Raw genomic sequence first — 22061 nt, 5'->3', positions numbered from 1 at the left:
TGTTATTCGTAGCATGAAGTGCTGACATTAGTCATCCTAACATTTTACGTGACAATAATTTTTTGCATTGGCAGATACAATAAGAGACGATATAGGCTAGTTAGTCATCTGTATACAGATCCTGAATTATGAACAGGAAATGGCACCTGTACCACCGTAAAGCCTATGTTTTTAGATTTCAGTGGGTGCAGGATGCAGTTAGAAGTAAAACCACACAAGCTCTTTAAACCATAAATATTAGTATATTATTCTCTCTAATTTTTGTAAAAAATACTGTTAAATTAATATCAAAAGCAACTTTTTTAACTTTTGTACAAAAACTGTTGCATCTCTTTGTAGGTGTAATGTATTTACGATGTCACTATTTTAATATGGTACTGTATATGGTACATGACATAAGATGGAATTTGAACTACCTCACTGCTATTAAATGAAGTAGCAAAAACTTTGGGTGCCGTGATGGATGACCTTCTAGTCATAAAAAAGTTCAGAATTATTTTTTCAAGAAGTACTCAGTGACTAAAATGTTTCGATGGTCTCAACCCCTCATGAAAATTCTCTAGCGGATGAGTACCTACAACTTGTGACATTATGTATGAAGAGTAGCCACCTTATTCCCAGACTGAAAAATCTTGCTGAGTGCATAAAGGTCCCTCCAGATGGAAGACTTGCAGCTATAATACTACCACCATGGTCCACTGGTCACCTACTGAATGCACGTGCACATCTGTGATAAACGTTACTGCAATCATGCTGGATGGGCTGACTTGCAGTATGGGGTACTGTTGTGCATCTTAATTTTTAAGCGATATCACCACACCTCATACTGATGTGCTGTTTGTCATCGGCAGATGGACAATACAAACGTGTTCATGACAAGTTTTCCAATACACCTATACAATATTGCCAGGAAATCTTGTAGACAAAATCAAATACTGCTATGCCTTCTAGAAATCACAGCAGATTTTAAACTGCAGTCTCTGGAAAGTTGGCTGTGTGTACTTTGTATTTGTAGGACTTTAAGGGAGACATAAATTAGATGTAATTGAAGAAGCCAAGTCTCCTCTGTTTGCACAAATACATTGTTAAACATCTTGTATGGAGTTCTCTTTAAAGGAGCAGGTTCATTGCCAAACAGTTTAAAAAGACAGCATCAGTGCTGCTTCACTGGTCCAAGTAGCAGCATCCACACTGTTCATTGCTGTCATTTTGTCCACGTTTTTTCACATGCACAGCTCTCACACATCCATATGCTTTACACTACATCATCCAGCTGCTATATACAATCAATAGAAGGTTCATGTCAATTTAGCAAAAGTTTTGTTGAAAAAGGACAAAAAAAACATTATGTTAAGTTTAACATTCCAGAATACAGCATAACAATAGTTCTAGCTGAGGGTCTCAAGAAGAGTTCTGTGGAGCCCATGAATATTCAAGTCATCACTTCCTCCTTGAATTCGGTTGCACATCATGACCTGCATGTGATGTTTGCTTTCGCATGAAATATAACCAGTGCTGTCAGCTACTGCTAGTCAATACACGTGTTTTAAGCTCTCTAACCATCAGCCTGGTATATTGATATGATTTTGTTTCTTACGAGTTATGCTTGTGACTGGACTCTACATTCTTTCAAAGGAACAATCCAAGGATATACCTTTCATATGCATGCGCATACGACCATGGGGTACTTTTTACAACTATGTTTAGGATCAAAGTTTTCATTTACCCAAAACAAGAGCTGACGTGAGAAACATTCAGACAATAATCAAACTCACTCCATATTTTGGTGAACAAGTCTGGAGTTACACACACACACACACACACACACACACACACACACACACACACACACACACACACACACGTCAAGATCTAGCTTTGAGATCAGGTGACCTTGGACACACCCACTGGACACACCCACTGGTGCAATGCAATATCTATGTGCCCCTAATGCTGTAAGAGTTTTAGTGCTGCACCTGAAAATCATGCTGCATAGCTGTAACTGAATTGCTCCTGCTGAAATAGAGAATGGAAATTGTATTTGGTTGCTGCGTTATCTTGAGTCAACACAGTTTGGCAGCAAGTGAGTGATCGAGCTAGCTGCACCAGATGGACTCCTAATGACAACCACATGAACTGGCAAGCAGCTAGTGCCAAAGCAAACTTTAAGTTTTGCAGCACAATTTAAAATTAACCCCAAGGTTTGCTCTTCATTCATGTAGAAGATATAGACTTGTGGAACTAAATGAATCTTTTTGTAACACACTGCATTTAATGTTCAAGCAGACATGGATACAAATAGTGAACTTCCCTGAAAAAGATTGCCTCAAGATGCAACCAAGCATGACCATTCATGTTATAGAGCTGTTACTTATTACAGAAGGGAACATTTCTATTTGAGTATAACTCCTTGTTCTTATTACATTGATCACTATTTTTTAATTGTGTACATTACACATGAAGAAAGACTGGAGCTTTAGTTTTGTAATACTGCTACCACAGCATGGTTAGATATAAACACAACTTTTAAGAAATATTAATGTCCAGATTTTACGTTTCAAGCTTTGTTTTTCAACATATCAGATAGTCATTGCAGATTTAAAGCAGTGTACACTGATGGTTCCAAACAAGGGTACTCCCTTGGTTGTTTAGTGGTGTTTCCTGGCCATTGTTCAGGACTAGTGTTCCTCAGGAATATACTGTATTTACAGTAAAGCTCAAGCAGATGGGGCATCTTCAGGGCAAACAATTTCTCATCTGCTCTGATTCCCTTTGTGCCTTATAATCGTTGCAGCACATGCAGCTGGCAGAGAAAATAGTTAAGCTAAAATATGATCAGCTGTACTTTTTTCAACAGTGGGGGAAGCAAGTATCATTGTGCTGCATACTGGGACATGTGGGAATTTGGGGAAATGAGCAAGCAGACCAATCTTCCAAGGAGGCCTGCAGGAAACATGACATGACACAATGTGCTGTTCCCCTGCAGGCTGTCATTTTGCTAGTGAGCTGAGGGTCCATGCAGTTGCAGGAGAAAGAGTGGCTGGCAGTGAAGGACAATAAGCTTACTATACAGTTGTTGTTGAAGTCAACTATCCGGTCACGGTGTTTCTGGTGCTGGTCACTCTGGCAGAATGAAGTGGCCCTGACCTGCCTCCAAATTGGGCACTGTCCCCTAACACATGGCTTCGTATTCCAGCAGGAGGATCCTTCAGTCTATGATGCCTGTGGTGTACAAATCACTTATGCTGTATTTTCACTGAGTGCACTTTTTATTGTGATAAGCAGGCAGGAGGGAAATGTAGATAGGGATCTACCCACATTTTAGCTGATGATGAGATGGGTGTGCATGCACATTTAGTGTGTCCTTTATTGTTTTTCTTTGCAGATCACATTTTAATTATTTAAAATATGACAGTGCCTGTGTTGTTAAGAGGAATGATGCAGTGTTACTTTGGACAGGTGTGCATGTCCGAAGGAACAAGCACTGTAGCGATTGCAGCCATTCTGAAATACACGAAATGTATTCACAGTTGTGAATATGAACAAACATCAGTTGTATAAGGGAATGACATCAATGAAAATTTGTGCCAGATCAGGACCTGAACCTGAATTTCCCACTTTACGTGAGTGGTCACCTTAACTGCTTTGGCTATCCATACACAACTCACGGCCAGGCTCAAACTTCCATACGTCATCATTCCTGCATCACAACCTGCACTTGTGCGCAAATTACGTAATTCTGTACAGGGGATGACATTGGTATTGGTGTATAAATACAGTATTGCAGTGCCCGTGTTGTTAAGAAGTATTATGCAATGTTCCTTTGGATCTGCATGCTTGCTTCATAGTTCTGAATTACATAGGCACTGCAATATCCAGGCAGTGACTTTCAATTAAAATGTCCTCCCCTGTATGGGTATATACGAGGGGGGACCCAAAAGTAACCGGAATCGTAATGCTGCACATCGTGTACTTGTAGTAGCAGGTTGCGCTACCAGAGTGTTGTAGTAGGAGCTGTGCTGAGTCATTCTGCCACGCAGCGTCACCCAACAGTGAGAAGTGTGGTTTCTTTGGCAGTTCTTTGAGGGTGCCTACAGTGCCGATGTGACACAAGGAAATGGCTAGTTCTTACGAACAACGTGCAGCAGTGAAGTTTTCTTTCTTGCTCGGCAAGAACGCAGCGGAAACTGTTGCGATGATTCAGACAGCCTACAAAGACCATGCTCTTAGTAAAACGCAAGGGTACAGGATGGTTTTCTCGGTTTAAAAAGGGAGAAATGGTGGTTGAAGATCAGCCCCGTTCCGGTCGACCTTCAACTGCTTGAAGCGAAGACAAAATCCGTGATCTCATCAGTGAATATCGACGCAGGACACTCGACCAACTCGAGAAATTGTCCAGGTTGTCCTGGAGCTCAATTCAGCGCATCTTGACCATCGATTTGGGGATGCGAAGAGTGACAGCAAAATTCGTGCCGAAGCTTCTTACTGGAGATCAAAAGAATCATCGCGTTCAAGCCTGTCTTGAAATGAAGGATGCGTTAAAAAATGATCCACATTTTTTCAACAAAATCATTACAGTCATGGTGCTATGGGTATGATCCAGAAAGTAAACAACAGTCATCGTAATAGAAGTCACCTGGCTCACCTCGACCAAAAAAGCTCGACAAGTGAAATCTAATGTGAAAACAATGTTGATACTTTTTTTTTCCTGACATCAAAGGGATCGTACACTTCGAATTTGTCCCTGAAAACCAAACAGTAAACCAACAATTCTATTTGGAGGTTATGAAACGGCTTCGCTGAAGTTTGTCGCGAAAATGTCCGGCTTTGTGGGATTGTGGCGTGTGGTTCTTGCATCACGACAACGCTCCCGCGCACACGGCTCTCAGCGTCCGCCAGTTTTTGGCTCCAACGAAGACGACTCCCTTGACCCACGCGCCCTATTCGCCGGATTTAGCACCATTGGACTTCTTCCTATTCCCGAGGATGAAAAGATACTCGAGAGGGGAGCGTTTTGCGGATGTGGAAGACGTAAAACGCATTGTCATGAAACTGCTAGCAGGTATCAAAGAGGACGAATTTAAAAGGTGCTTCGAATACTGGAAAGAACGTTTGGACAAGTGTATTAATGCTAATGGAGAGTACTTCGAAGGAGATTAATGTTGTATTCGAAAACAATAAAGTATATGCTTTCTAGAAAGAAATTCCGGTTGTTTTTGGGTCCCCCCTCTTACACAATGTGTGTGTGTGAGTACAGGTTTTGTTGCAGGGACGATGACATATGGAAGTTTGGGTCTGGTTGTGGGTTGTGCAGGACAGCTAAGGCGATTAAGGCGACCTCTCGTGTAAAGCAGGAAACCCAGGTTTGGGTCCCAGTCCAGCATGACTTTTCACTGTCATCATTCCATTTGCGGATGATGTGGTTCTTTGTGAGCAGAGCATCGACAGACTTGAGGAAAAGCTGGAGGATTGGAGGAAGGCACTGGAAGAAAGAGGGATGAAAATTAGTAGGACAAAGTCAGAATATTTAGCACTGAAGGATCTGCAGATGAGGTCTTGCAAGATCCAGTATGATGAGCTGAAATCGGTGTGCAAATTTAAATACCTGGGGTCATACATACAGAGGTACGGAGGACTGGAAAGCGAGCTACAACACCGAATAAATTGCGGTTGGAACAACTGGAGGAAAATGAGTGTTGTGTGACAAGAAGGTGAGCACTGGGTTGAAAGGGAAAGTGTACAAGTCGGTGGTAAGGCCTGCTATGATATACGGGGCAGAGACATGGCCAATCACAGTAGCCCAGGAAAGGAAGATGGAAGTGGCGGAAATGAGGATGCTGAGGTGGATGTGTGGGGTAACAAGGAAGGACAGGATTAGAAATTAATTTGTTAGAGGAGCTGTGAAAGTGGAACCCATGGGGAAAAAGATACAAGAGAGCAGACTAAGGTTGTACGGACACTTACAGAGAAGAGGGGCAGAGTATATCGAAAACAGAGTTGAAGATATAAAGATTGAAGAAGCGAGAAGGAGAGGAAGACCGAAGATGGGGTGGAAGGATAAGATATCTGGGGACCTAAGGGAGAATGCATGGAAGAAGGAAGAGGCAATGGATAGAGTACTATGGAGAAGGATCCAGAAGAGCAACGCCGACCCTACGTGACGTGGGACGTACATAAAGAAGAAGTAGATCATTCCACTATACAACTGATGGTTGTTAATATGTATTTTAATTATTTTGAAAACTTTTTACAGACTTGTCTCATAAAATTTTAGTACAGCTTCTGTGCGCCCACACCACCATATCATGATCATTACCTCATCATCGTCACCATCACCACCACTACCACCACCATTATAGCCATCATAATGGAAATAAACTAAGAAAACTGGTGCACAAATAAGATGGTGGCCGGGTCACTCAGTCCAGATTTTCTTACAGTAGAATGAACCTATAGTCAGTGATCGGTGTAGCTTGGTGAATTTATCCCACTGCACAGCAGCTATTGCAAGGCGCACAAGACGCCATTTAGGAAACATCTGGATGAGAAAAATAGGCTTAGAACACTGGTGCACAGTCAAATAAGACTGCGCACTCATCACTCATCCCAGATGTTCGTCTAGGAGAAGTAACTGGTTGAGTTTATCCGCCTGAACTGCTGCCTCTGCAAGGTGGCAGAGCACGAGGCTAGTGGCGGTCGGCGCGCGTCTCGTCCAGCATGTCCCTGAGCAGGGCGCGGATACTGACGTCACCGACGGTCCTGCGGAAGAAGAGGTCCTCGAGCGCGTGCCGCGTGGGTGCCTGCGCGGCGGGCAGCAGCAGCAGCAGGCGTCCGAAGCGGCGGCCGCCGCCACCCGCGCCGCCCCCGCAGTAGTCGAGCAGCATGGCCAGCGTCTGGTCCTGCAGCAGCTGCACGTGCGCGCGCGCCGACAGCCCGGGGCACTCTGCGGGCACACCGCCGTCACTCTCGCAACAGATTCGTACTGATAAGAGGGTCTAACTAGAGCACTTCAGATACGTGGTCTTCACTCGGCTGTGGAGTGTGTGAGACAGTGCCCACGAAACAGACTGGCGGATACCATCTCCCATGCACATGCATAGAAACTTACCTAAGGGAGGGGCAAAATTGTGTAATTTTCATTTATATGGTACCAGTAGACCCCCGATTCGTTAAAGAATCAAACTCCCATGTGTAAAACAGTTTCAAACGTCTAACAACTTTACAAATGAATTAACGTCTTAAATATTTGAGATTAAGTTTGAAATTATCCTTAAAGTTTCTTGTAAGTTGTTAAGTGGTCTCGTTATGAAACACGGGTTGAATATACACCGAAGTGATAAAAGCCATTGGATAGCGATATGCACATTACAGATGGCAGTAGTATCGCGTACCGAGGTATAAAGGGGCAACACATTGGCAGAGCTCTCATTTGTCCTCAGATAATTCATGTGAAATGGTTTCCAACGTGATTATGGCCGCACGACGGGAATTAACAGACTTTGAAAGTGGAATGGCAGTTGTAGCCGGACCCGTGACAAATACCATTTCGGAAATCGTTAGGGAATTCAATATTCCAAGTTCCACAGTGTCAAGAGTGTGCGGAGAATACCAGATTTCAGGCATTACCTCTCACGACGGACAACGCAGTCGTCGACGGCCTTCACTTGACCGAGATCGGTGCCATTGCCGTAGAGTTGTAAGTGCTAACAGACAAGCAACACTGCAAGAAATAATCGCAGAAACCAATGTGGGACGTGCGACGAACGTATTCGCTAGGACCGTGCGGCGAAATGTGGCGTTAATGGGCTGTGGAAGCAGATGACAGACGCGACTGCCTTTGCTGACAGGACGACATCGCCTGCAACGCCTCTCCTGGGCTTGTGACCATATTTGTTGGACCTTAGACGACTGGGAAACCATGAGCTGGCCGTATGAATCCCGATTTCAGTTGGTAAGAGCTGGCGGTAGATTTCGAGGTTGGCGCGGACCACACGAAGCCATGGACCCAAATTGTCAACAAGGCGCTGTGCAAGCTGATGATGGCTCCATAATGGTGTGGGCTGTGTTTATATGGAATGGACTGCGTCCTCTTGTCCAATCAAAGGAATCATTGACTGGGAATGGTAATGTTCGGCTACTCGGAGACCGTTTTCTTCCATTCATGGACTTCATGTTCACAAATCATCATTATCATCATCATCATTTAAGACTGATTATGCCTTTCAGCGTTCAGTCTGGAGCATAGGCCCCCTTATACAGTTCCTCCATGATACCCTATTCAGTGCTAACATTGGTGCCTCTTCTGATGCTAAACCTATTACTTCAAAATCATTCTTAACCGAATCCAGGTACCTTCTCCTCGGTCTGCCCCGACTCCTCCTACCCTCTATTGCAGAATCCACTAGTCTCTTGGGTAACCTTGCTTCTCCCATGCGTGTAACATGACCCCACCATCTAAGCCTGTTCGCCCTGACTGCTACATCTATAGAGTTCATTCCCAGTTTTTCTTTGATTTCCTCATTGTGGACACTCTCCTGCCATTGTTCCCATCTACTAGTACCTGCAATCATCTTAGCTACTTTCATATCCGTAACCTCAACCTTGTTGATAAGGTAGCCTGAATCCACCCAGCTTTCACTCTCATACAACAAAGTTGGTCGAAAGATTGAACGGTGCACAGATAACTTAGTCTTGGTACTGACTTCCTTCTTGCAGAAGAGAGTAGATCGTAGCTGAGCGCTCACTGCATTAGCTTTGCTACACCTCGCTTCCAGTTCTTTCACTATGTTGCCATCCTGTGAGAATATGCATCCTAAGTACTTGAAACCGTCCACCTGTTCTAACTTTGTTCCTCCTATTTGGCACTCAATCCGTTTACATTTCTTTCCCACTGACATTACTTTCGTTTTGGAGATGCTAATCTTCATACCATAGTCCTTACATTTCTGATCTAGCTCTGAAATATTACTTTGCAAACTTTCAATCGAATCTGCCATCACAACTAAGTCATCCGCATATGCAAGACTGCTTATTTTGTGTTTACATATCTTAATCTCACCCAGCCAGTCTATTGTTTTCAGCATATGATCCATAAATAATATGAACAACAGTGGAGACAGGTTGCAGCCTTGTCTTACCCCTGAAACTACTTTGAACCATGAACTCAATTTACCGTCAACTCTAACTGCTGCCTGACTATCCATGTAAAGACCTTTAATTGCTTGCAAAAGTTTGCCTCCTATTCCATAATCTTGTAGAACAGACAATAACTTCCTCCTAGGAACCCGGTCATATGCCTTTTCTAGATCTATAAAGCATAGATACAATTCCCTGTTCCACTCATAACACTTCTCCATTATTTGCCGTAAGCTAAAGATCTGGTCCTGACAACCTCTAAGAGGCCTAAACCCACACTGATTTTCATCCAATTGGTCCTCAACTAATACTCGCACTTTCCTTTCAACAATACCTGAGAAGATTTTACCCACAACGCTGATTAAAGAGATACCTCTGTAGTTGTTACAATCTTTTCTGTTTCCATGTTTAAAGATTGGTGTGATTACTGCTTTTGCCCAGTCTGATGGAACCTGTCCCGACTCCCAGGCCATTTCAATTATCCTGTGTAGCCATTTAAGACCTGACATTCCACTTTATTTGATGAGTTCCGACTTAATTTCATCCACCCCAGCCGCTTTATTGCACTGCAATCTATTGACCATTTTTTCCACTTCCTCAAATGTGATCCTATTTCCATCATCATTCCTATCCCATTCTACCTCGAAATCAGAAACATTACTGATCTCATTTTCACCTACATTGAGCAACTCTTCAAAATATTCCCTCCATCTGCCCAAGGCATCCACAGGATTCACCAGCAGTTTTCTTCACCTGTCCAAAATATGTTCACAAATAACAATGAAATTTGTATGGATGACAATGTGCCATGTCACAGGGCCAAAATTGTTCACCATTTGTTTGAAGAACATTATGGACAATTCTAGCGAATGATTTGGCCACCCAAATCGCCTGACATGAATCCCATTCAACATTTATGGAACATAATCGAGGGGTCAGTTCGTGCGCAAACTCCTGCATCGGCAACTTTTTGCAGTCATGGACGGTTATAGAGGCAATACGGCAGGGGACATCTAACGACTTGTTGACTCCATGCCACGTCGAATTGCTGCACTACGCCAGGTGAAAGGAGCTCCGATACGATATTAAGAAGTGTACCATGACTTTTACCTCCTCAATGCAGGCCGGGTAACTTGCGCTCCATTCTAAGTATACGCAAGTTTTTAACCCGTCTCAATGTTTATCACGAATATCTCCTAAACTGTGTGTCGTACAATGATCTAATTTTGCAGATACGTTCAGACAGATACACTACTGGCCATTAAAATTGCTACACCACGAAGAAGACGTCCTACAGACGCGAAATTTAACCGACAGGAAGAAGATGCTGTGATATGCAAATCATTAGCTTTTCAAAGCATTCACACATGGCTGGCGCCGGTGGCGACACCTACAACGTGCTGACATGAGGAAAGTTTCCAACCGATTTCTCATACACAAACAGCAGTTGACCTGGTGAAATGTTGTTGCGATGCCTCATGTAAGGAGGAGAAATGCGTACCATCACGTTTCCGACTTTGATAAAGGTCGGATTGTAGACTATCGCGATTGCGGTTTATCGTATCGCGACATTGCTGCTCGCGTTGGTCGAGATCCAATGACTGTTAACAGAATATGGAATCGGTGGGTTCAGGAGGGTAATACGGAACGCCGTGCTGGATCCCAACGGCCTCGTATCACTAGCAGTCGAGATGACAGGCATCATATCCGCATGGCTGTAGCCACGTCTCGATCCCTGAGTCAACACATGAGGACGTTTGCAAGACAGCAACCATCTGCACGAACAGTTCGACGACATTTGCAGCAGCACGGACTATCAGCTCGGAGACCATGGCTGCTGTTACCCTTGACGCTCCATCACAGACAGGAGCGCCTGTGATCGTGTACTCAACGACGAACCTGGGTGCACGAATAGCAAAACGTAATTTTTTCGGATGAATCCAGGTTCTGTTTACAGCATCACGATGGTCGCACCCGTGTTTAGCGACATCGCGGTGAACGCACATTGGAAGCGTGTATTCGTTATCGCCATACTGATGTATCATTCATCGTGATGTTATGGGGTGCCATTGGTTACACGTCTCGGTCACCTCTTGTTCGCATTGACGGCACTTTGAACGGTGGATGTTACATTTCAGATGTGTTATGACCCGTGGCTCTACCCTTCATTCGATCCCTGCGAAACCCTACATTTCGGCGGCCGGAGTGGCCGTGCGGTTCTAGGCGCTACAGTCTGGAACCGAGCGACCGCAACGGTCGCAGGTTCGAATCCTGCTTCGGGCATGTATGTGTGATGTCCTTAGGTTAGTTAGGTTTAATTAGTTCTAAGTTCTAGGCGACTGATGACCTCAGAAGTTATGTCGCATAGTGCTCAGAGCCAAACCCTACATTTCAGCAGGATAATGCACGACCGCATGTTGCAGGTCCTGTACGGGCCTTTCTGGATACAGAAAAAGTTCGACTGCTGCCCTGGCCAGCACATTCTGCAGATCTCTCACCAACTGAAAACGTCTGGTCAATGGCGGCCGAGCAACTGGCTCGTCACAATACACCAGTCACTACTTTTGATGAACTGTGGTATCGTGTTGAAGCTTCATGGGCAGCTGTACCTGTACACGCCATCCAAGCTCTGTTTGACTCAATGCCCAGGCGTATCAAGGCCGTTATAACGGCCAGAGGTGTTTGTTCTGGGTACTGATTTCTCAGGATCTATGCACCCAAATTGCGCGAAAATGTAATCACATGTCAGTTCTAGTATAATATATTTGCCCAATGAATACCCGTTTATCATCTGCATTTCTTCTTGGTGTAGCAATTTTAATGGCCAGTAGTGTAATTAGAAGCTACTTTTTCCGCGCATCCAACTGACTACGGTGCCTACTATGTATCGTACAAAGATATAATTTTGTAGGTGCATTCAGTGGTGTATGTGGGTACTGTGTGCAAACTGCGTTGACAATAGCGTCCGTAGTAAATAAATAGTAAATTAAAACGTCCTGTCTGATGCTTAAGTTTTACTGCACCAACGGCGAAAATGCAGTATGTGACAAGCTTTTGTACACTCATAATTTTGTTGGGGGAGGAGGGTTTCAGCGAAAAAGTTCTGAAAAGGTTTGAAATTATGCGTAAAGTGTGTTGGAAGCCGCATTGTAAAATACTGGATGAATAACGTCCGGGCAGTTCCGCCATCAGTTACCTCAAGACATAGACTATACACAGTTTCTAAATGTAATTCTTGTCTTAAATTAAACTCCGCCCGAACAGACTTTGAAGGCCCAACGGTACCGACAGACTGCCGAGTCATTCTCAATCCTCAGGCGTCACTGGATGTGGATATGGAGGAGCATGTGGTCAGCACACCGCTCTCCCTGCCGTTGTCAGTTTCCGTGACCGGAGCCGCTGCTTCACAATCAGGTAGCTCCCCAATGAGCCTCACAAGGGCTGAGTGCACACCGCTTGCCAACAGCCCCGACGGTAACCCATCCAAGTGTTAGCCAAGCCCAACAGTGCTTAACGTCGGCTATTTGACGAGAACCGGTTTTACTACAGCGACGAGGCCGTTGGCTCTACTTGTCTTATTGCGTTAAGATTTTAACGACCTGAGGAGTCGCCAGTAAAGACACACAGTTCGGATTTCACGTTAAGCTATAGATCCCCTTTCCGCATTTGGGTAACTGGCGTACGTTAGAGACATAGAAGTCGTGAAGTCGCGTTCCGTCAAAAGACTAGGACTTGGCCACTGAGCCACACGAAAATTTACAGTCTGACAAAGAAAGTTAGAACACACGCGCACAAAGGATATTTTTATTCATGTAAGAATGCTGTTAGATGGACGCATAGAATAATAAAAATGAAATAGAACAATTTAGAACAAGTGAGATAATACTATTAGCCACCAGTACAAATACCAAGCAATGAATTACAATTGATTGGTCCTCAAAACTTGGGAGCAGGAAATTAACTTATAAAAGATCTTATTGAACTTTAATACCATCTACATCGTTCATTAAGAAATATTTTTTAAAATTTCGGGAAGCATAGTCTTTATACCAAAACAAGAAAGAAAGACAATGTATGTCCGAAAATGAAAGTTTAAGATCAATCCCTTCTAGGTGAAATGCTGCAACTAAAGGTTATAACCAGTACTCAAAATCTATTTATGATACCGACGCAAGTAAGTCTGATTGTGCACTGCGGTAGATCTTATTTTGGTTCAGACATAAAGAATATGTCATCTAATAAGTATATCGGAACATGTTCGGGGCAAAGATGCAATATAAACATGCCCGCGCAAGAAATAGATATACACGAAAGGATATATATATATATATATATATATATATATATATATATATATATATATATATATATATATATATATATATATATTCTAATGTTGCGTTCAGCCGATATCAAATTTTTTACTCTTCAACTATCTGTCTGTTCTTGTCCGTGATTCTGCGTGGACGAACTTTGTATCAGACAACAGTATATATGCATTTATTGTAAAAGTTTTTACAATGTATCGTCTGGAAAGGGAGGCAGTTCTTTTAGTTTCCAAATTGCTTCACCCTGAAAATGATACCTGGATACACCGTAGCCTGCATACTTCGGAAAACACGACGACATTATTTATGATTGTATTCTACTGGATTTTTTATCACGGAGCTGCACCGTGCATCCTTTCTTTCAATAAAGGAGAGTTAATGTATCAATCAACTTAGACTGTTACAGTGGTAATTGTACAGAGAGACTGTGAAGGTGCGAACTTAGACGTGTGAATTAGTGCTGGTTAAAGTATCTGACAGTCACACACCTCGAAATAATCCACGTTATTCGCACCTCCTTACGGCGCCAGTACAACACTCATTGTGTCTGATGTGATGAAACGGAAACACCTTTATATTTGACATTTGTGCCGGCCAAAGTGGCCGTGCGGTTAAAGGCGCTGCAGTCTGGAACCGCAAGACCGCTACGGTCGCAGGTTCGAATCCTGCCTCGGGCATGGATGTTTGTGATGTTCTTAGGTTAGTTAGGTTTAACTAGTTCTAAGTTCTAGGGGACTAATAACCTCAGCAGCTGAGTCCCATAGTGCTCAGAGCCATTTTTTTTTTTTTTTTGACATTTGTGTACATTGTAGATTAATCTCTCTTGACTGTCAGGCTTGTGTAACGGTAGTGCGATTCTTGGTAAGTATTCCAGTTATCCGTAGCTCAATATTTATTTAATGTCCAGATGGACATGATTTTTATGTATGACCGCGTAATTATTTCAGGGTCCCAGGCTGTATAAAAATACGTCTCCAGGCAGAAGACAGCCGAATCAGCCATCCTTTGCTGAAAGAAAGGTATGTCGCCACATTATTGAGAGGGGAACCATAGCACCAAAAACGGATGAATCCAGGTATATCAAGTGGTTGTAGGCCTTGCCAGAAAGAATGCGCTCTGCATTCCGTTGAAGAAAATCTATGTATAAGCGCTTGACACAACATGCAGTACATCCGATATTACAACATGGAGGCTTCTTCACAGAATTTTCATGTAACCGATGGCTTTTAACTTGTGCAGGGTCTTTCGGCTGCCATTCCCTGAACACGAGAGAAATTTTGCTATAATTTATTGCTCACATTGCTAATTTTGTGTTTGTATCTTCATTCTTGTTTGCAAATGAGGTAACAATTGGAAGAGATGGAATGCACTTTTTCACAGTCAGTTTTGTAAGCAAATGAAAATTCCTCACGGTGCAATTGAGGCTACACATGGGCGCCAGTTAAGTGGCAAAATGGGGCTCCAGCACATTTCAGTCATGTTGTGCACGATGCACTGTATGATTTTTTTGATGACAGATGGATAAGAAAGGGAGAACCAGTTCCATGGTCAGTACTTTTCGCCGACCTCACTCCTTCATAATGTTCTGTATGGAGCCAGATATGTCACTTGTTTCACGCAGCGCACATTTTAAAGCAGAAACGTTTCATCAAAGTGCCGTGGAAGCCTCTAAGACCATTCGACACAACTGAGGTGTGTTTCGAAGCATGCGACTGCCCATAATCTGCCCATAATCTGAAGGCAAGCTCAGAAGGTTTTGGAAATTTGCTTTCAGTTTCTGACTTCACATTTTGAAAAATGTTCTTTTGTTACTAACCCAAAAATGAATTATTTTCGGATATATGTTTACATGACTTTTTTTCTTCTTTTGTTGTGAGAAACCAGCTACCCTTCCTCCCGAAATTTCAAGAAAGTATTTCTTTCACATTATGTACAACTTTTTGTTTTCTTACAGAAATTCAGATTTGTTTAGGATTGTTGATGTAAAGTATAACACAAAACCAAAATTCATCTAAATAAATCTGGTAAACCTCCTACAACCACACTCAAGCTCTCTGACAGAATGGTTCCTTAGTAGCCCACGATCGCACAAAGGTAGCCCTCATATCCCCATTTTGACATGTTGTACAGTCATACCAGGGAGTTGCAGGACGCCTAGTTCTATTTCTGAATGAAGGACGATGTTGGACATAGAAGGAAGATTAAGGTTTAATGGCGCGCCGACGAAGAAGTCATGAGACACAGAACACGTGGATGAAATCATCTTGGGTTTTCTGCTGACTCATGTCGTGTTGTTGTAACGTTTCGACGAGTTTCCTATTCGTCATTTTCAGGCTCAGGCAAAGTATCAGGTTCATATCCAGTTCGTTCCTTCAAAGCTGCTGGACCGTGCAGACTCCTCTGCCGAGGGTTCAATGGGTAGGCCAGTCACGTGTCACCGGAAGACGTTATGGAGCGACCGAATGTGTGTGGGCGGGGGTGGGGGAGCTATGGGGTGAACGGACGTACGGGCACTGAGTCCTGGTGTTCCCTGTCTATCCTATCTGCTACCTTTGCCACTGACGTTTACCAGTAACACATCCCAAGCAGAGCTCAGTTGGAAACAAATGTACCCGATGACAAGATCGCCATATGCTCGTATTTCCACTGCCTCTTTGATGGTTGAATCCTAGAACCCGTAGCAACTTTGTACAAACATGTAACGTTCGTTGACGCTGTGCTCCTCGACTGGAGACTTGTTGGTTTGGCCGAGGTGAACACTCCTCACATGTTCTGAACAGCGCTGAAAGATTCATCGCTGCATCTGACCGATGTACAGTCTCCCACACTCACAAATGATAGTGTAGATGCCAGGTGCCCATAGCCCCAGTTGTTCTTTGACATACCCAAGCGTGTTATCGAGGTTAACGTTGAGCAGCAAATGGTTTTTGTTTTGGCTCGACAAAAAAAAAAAAAAAAGACAACTTTGCTGTGGGTGGATTAGCGTGTGAAAGGAACGCCAGGTGCTTGATTTCTGCTTCTGGATTCTCCTCTTTCTTCTTCCAGCCTGGCTGAAGAGCGCATCATATTTGTATGTCTGAATAACAGTTCTTGCGAAAGGTTTTACGCAGACACCATAATTCGGTAGGTGAACACATACTTTTGTTGCGCTAGATCGTGGTAACTATTGGCATTTACGTACAACTCCGTGTGCGCCTTTTTCCTGTAGACTGAGTATCCCACCATACCGTCAGGGTTCTTCGTTATCAGAGTATTTAAGAATGGGAGACATTATTCTCTTCCGCTTCCGTGCTGAACCTGACGGTATCGGGTATGCTGTTACGGGGCACTGGAGTTCCTGTAAGTTTTCCTCATCATGCGACCAAACTACGAACATTATTTTTATTGTATAATGTCCGTGTTTGTAATTCACATTATACAGTGTTCCTTCAGACATGTATGCATGTATGTGAAGGAACAGACACTATTTGATGATCCAGAGCTTCTCTTTAAAAATAGAAAATTTTATTCGCAAACTGCGAATCTAAATTGACTTTAGCTGTACTATTTACGGGTGACACACGAAAATTTTTGCCAGACGATGATCACAATGAATGTTCCTCCCCACTGCGGCAATCATATAATGCGTGTGCCGGTTCCTGTCAGATCACCGAAGTAAAGCGCTGTCTTGGATGGTGGCCATCCAGTCTACCGAGCGCTGTTGACAAACGGGATGCACTTAGCCCTTGTGAGGCAAACTGAGAAGCTACTTGTTTGGGAAGTAGCGGCTCCGGTCTCGTAAACTGACATACGGCCGGGAGAGCGGTGTGGTGACCACATGACCCTCCGTATCCGCATCCATTGACGCTTGTAGACCGCGGATTACACGGTGATCAGGCCGTACTGTCGGGCCTTCATCGCCTGTTCGGGAGGAGTTTAGTTTAGTTCAGTATATAATGTGTGTGCGAGCATTGGAATATATGGACAACTCTGACACGTGGAGGTTTGAGTCGGCCCGAGAGGCGTGCACGGATAGCCGAAACAGCAAAGGCGACCGCCAGCGATACCCCGGAAATCAGAGTTAGAGTCCTCGTCCGGCAAAAAATTTCAAGTGTCACCAATAAATTGCACAGCTGAAATCAATTTAAATTTGCATCTGCAAATAAAATTTCGTAATAAACTATGAATACGTTTATCCTCAGACCTATAGATTGCTTCTGGTATCAGGTAAGCAGTTTCGAGAACTGTTTCCTCGACGTATTCCATATACAGAGGGATTCCGTGGTGGTGTTACAAACTTTCAGGGATGATGGAGAGGTGTAAATGTACTGGTCTGAGGTAAGAGTCCCTGGACCGGAAAATACCGAGTCGAAAGTTATAAACGAAAATCGTTCTGATATCTCTGGCAGTGGATCTCTTCTACTGCAAACTCTTCGCTTTCCATAATTTTGGAGGAGGTAGTATGGAACAAAACAAGAAAAAATGTACAGTAAACATGGGTGATTTCCCTAAATCATTTCAGGCAAATGCCGGGATGGTTCCTTTGAAAGGGCACGGCCGATTTCCTTCCCAATCCTTCTCTAACCCGAGCTTGCGCTCCGTCTCTAATGACCTCGTTGTCGACGGGACGTTAAACTCTAACCACCACAGTAAACATGGGCTCTAAAGTGCATACCTCAAGAGCTATGGGCGTTTCACAGTAGCAAAGACGGACTAGAGTTCTCTAAGTATGCAATTCAGTGCCTACGTTTAGTGTACATTTTTCTTGTTGTGGTTCATATTACCATATCTAAAAATATGGAAATCAAAGAGCTTGCAATAGAAGAGGTCCACTGTCAGCGGTATGAGAACGATTTTCGGTTATAATTTTCGACTCGGTCGTTTCGGGAGCAGGGTCCCTTACGTCAGATCCATACATTTTACCCTTCTCCGCCATCCGTGAAATTTTGTAATAACATCGCGGAATCACTCTGTGTAGATTAGCGACGCCTGGTGCAAGAGAGGATCCCACTGCAACTTCGTCTATCCCTTCACAGAACTTTCCACCTCACTGTAAATTGGTGGTTGGCCCTCGTGTCGAAAATGTTCTGTGTCACTGTCGAAATGACTCTCTAGTAATACCATGCGGTGCCTGTGTGAAGAGAGGCGTGACGTCGAAAGTGACTAGAAGATCACTCTTGTCGAGATGTATCTCCTGAATCGCTTTCAGAAACTCTGTGGAGTGTACAGTGACCCACCAGCAGTTTTAGTAACTGTACCAGGTGTTTGGCTACGCCATTTATTGGTGAATTTATAGTGTTCACTATCGGACTTGGTGGAACTCCCTCTTTTTGTATTTTCGGGAGGCCATAAAACTGTGGCGGTGCCAGTGCTCTGAGATATAGAATACTGACATTATATTTGACCAGTCAAGAGCTGCTGAAGAGTGAAATGGTCTTCCATGTTACTGCTGGTGTAGGATCCTTCTGCATTTGCTTGCATGCGGGATCCAATAGTAGCATTTCAACCTTATGATCGTAACATCACCTCCTCACTACCTTTTTCAGCTGCTAGGACGACTGTGTCATTATCCTCACAGAGTACATACAAGGCGTGTTTTTTAAGTGAGTACCATTTTGAAATTAAAAAAAAAAGACGTGCTAAGATATCTCAATAATTTTATTTTTACATGAAAGTCTGTACCTTAATCTACTTTTCTACACAATGTTCGTCAATATCGAGGCACTTGTCATAACGTTGTACCAGTTTTTGAATAACTTCCTCATAGAAGTCTGCCGCCTGACTTAACCACTGCATCACCACTGTTTTGACTTCGTTGTCTTCAAACGGGTCAAATGGCTCTGAGCACTATGGGACTCAACTGCTGTGGTCATAAGTCCCCTAGAACTTAGAACTACTTAAACCTAACTAACCTAAGGACATCACACACATCCATGCCCGAGGCAGGATTCGAACTTGCGACCGTAGCGGTCGTGCGGTTCCAGACTGTAGCGCCTTTAACCGCTCGGCCAGAAGGGGGGTGGGGAAGGTGGTTTATTTGGTGGGGGATCCGGGGGTCGAGTCCTGGTGCTGTCTGTCTATTCACTTGCTGCCTCCTCCGCTTTCACGTCAGAGTGCTCCTAACGTACTTTTACTAACACCACATCCCATTCGGAGCTTAACTGGAGCCGAAAGTTCAGTTGTAATTTGCCGCAAAAACTTCAGACACTGAAAACTTTGCTGCAGCGTATGCACTAAATGAGTGACAACACACAGTGGCAACTCTTCAACAACAAGTGACTAAAATTACAAAGGCCGAAGAAGAAGAAACTTGTTTGTTTTATCTTGACTATGCATCGTAGCAAAAGTGGATTTTACTGTGCTAAATCCTAATATGCTAACAAAAAAGCCATAATATCTCACACCATTTTTGAACAATTAACAGTTAATATTACAAAAATGAACATTTCAGCGATTTATAATTTGAAACTGAAATTTCGGTGGCAGTTGTTGCACTTGGTATACATCGTAACTACTATGACAAAGCCTTTGGCTGTTCTTATTTATTATTATCAAAAGCGGAATTAAAAGAAAGTGTGTTCGTTGATCCTGATATTCTAAAAATTATGTTGCATTCCAACACTGAGTAAAAAATTACTTAGTGAGAGTTAAGCTGTTTGATGAGCTTCAAGATTCACTTCTTCAGCAGCCTTCTTCATTTTTTCCCCCGAAAATTTGATAGATGTCTTTGAGAAACAAGGAGAGCGCTTTAATCGAGACATGGAGAGCTGTAAAGCCGGTAGCAGGACCACTGGAATACGGTTGTAATCGGAGCCTACTGCCGATCGCTTCACTGAGACGAACAACAGGTAGTTCAACGACGGAAAAGTTATATCAGATGCTTCAAGGAGAATAGAGAAAGGAAATGTAAACCAATGGACACATAATTCCTATGCAATAAAGAGGTGTTTCAGTGGCTTTGCTGCATCATCAGGTGATAGTTCGTGTGTTTAACACAGGTGTATTGATCTTGCAAAACAAAGATGTCGGAATATCTGTAGTCCTAATCATTTTCGTAGTGTGCTTTCCGCGAGACCACTGCATTTGAATTTAACACATGCACTGTTCCCTATGTGTCGAAGACGCTCAGGACTGCAGATATTTCGATACCAGAGCGACGCACCTGAGCTAAACGCTGGAACTGCCACCTGACGGAGTAAAGCATCTAAAACGAGTCGTAAATTAAAAAAAAAAAGGATTTTATTTTTTTTTAACAGGCAGTCACGGGAAAGGTAATTTCTTGTATATACTTCAATAAAATCTTTGGTCACGTGGAGTCCTAGGAGGAATGGTTAGTATTCGGGGATGTGACAGGAACGATCATTCGAAGCAAAAATGTCTAGTAAACATGGCGTCTAAAATTCGTCCTTTAAGAGCTATGAGCACTTTTTCATGTTCGATACTGTGAAACAAATCTCATCTACTGCAAGCTCTTTACTTGCCATATTTTGAGAGGTGATTGTGAGGGCCAAAACACGAAAAAGAAAAGCCCAGTTAAGGGGCTCCGGAACGCCCTATACTTGCAATGTTAAAATAACGCTTATAAATTACATCTTTCCTCACAAAGTATTTGAGGTAGGAAGTTGAACTTTTTACAGATTATTTATTGGAATATGGGCTACAACTTAACACAGGGATTTTACAAAAATTTTAGTTCAATTATTAAAGATGATTTTTTTTCAATTGTAATGAAAATTCACATTTTTTTGCAATTTTTTATTTATATATTCAAAAATATACAGTTTTTTGGAAAAAGGCTGTGTTAAATTATGCAGAAGGTACTGTGTAACATTTACTGAAAGTTTGAAACAAATATGTTTGGAAGATCCTTAGAAAACATGTAATTAGTATGAGAAAATAAAAGTTTTGGGAATCGAGCGACAAAGATTGGATTAACTTTTTAGTGCATTCCAGGTCCATAGGATGGATTATCTTCATCCTCTGCAAACTCCTCCTCCAGCTTCCTCTTGTTCCTCCTCCTGTTTACTCTTGCTTGTATTTCTAGACTCTTTACAGCCCTGTCTGCAGCCCGAAGGCGTTCCTTGTCTAAAGCAAGCATCGTTCGTACCATGTTAGAACCTATCTTCATTCCCATATTTCTAAATACCTTGCACCTTACAATGTTGCCATCATTGAAAGTCGCAACAGCAACTTTACTTTTACTCATTATTATACTTCAACAAAACAGGGACTCAAGAAACAGAATTAATTACGAATAGTTTCGAGATAACGACAGAGTAAATAAACATGAAACAATCGACAATCACACCAGCGATATATATTGAACCATCACAGGTTAGCCACAACACATACTTTATCTCACATCACTAAAATGTACCTGATGAACACGGACGTTAATAATAACACCATTTGACAGCAGTTTAACAGCGCCACAGTGGGCCACGCCCATGTAGAACACATTTCAAAAAAAATTTAAAAATAGTTGTAGTCTTCGGAATTGAATAAATTATATATCTATTAAAAGGTAATAGTCTGCAGATTCAGAAAACGCAAAAAAGTAAAAATTGAACTTTTCATGATTTTGAGCCTTTCCGGAGCCCCTTAACGTCGGCTCCAATT

At 42.9% G+C, this 22061-nt stretch overlaps 1 protein-coding gene across 1 annotated transcript in view; it reads right to left on the bottom strand.

Annotated features, from left to right (window-relative positions):
• Window positions 1-6633: 6633 nt before the first annotated feature.
• LOC126092662 (nuclear receptor subfamily 2 group F member 6-like) overlaps window positions 6634-22061 on the bottom strand; it is a 217890-nt gene continuing 202462 nt past the window's right edge. Inside the window, exon 11 of the mRNA XM_049908384.1 lies at window positions 6634-6943. Within this exon, the coding sequence (XP_049764341.1) occupies window positions 6687-6943 (257 nt within the window). The 3' untranslated portion in view covers window positions 6634-6686. The remainder of the gene's footprint in view (window positions 6944-22061) is intronic.

This window comes from Schistocerca cancellata, chromosome 7 (assembly GCF_023864275.1).
Source record: "Schistocerca cancellata isolate TAMUIC-IGC-003103 chromosome 7, iqSchCanc2.1, whole genome shotgun sequence".
Taxonomy (NCBI): Eukaryota; Metazoa; Arthropoda; class Insecta; order Orthoptera; family Acrididae; genus Schistocerca; species Schistocerca cancellata.
The sequence above is the reverse complement of the archived record's forward strand: the minus strand, read 5'-3'. Positions and strand labels throughout refer to the sequence as shown.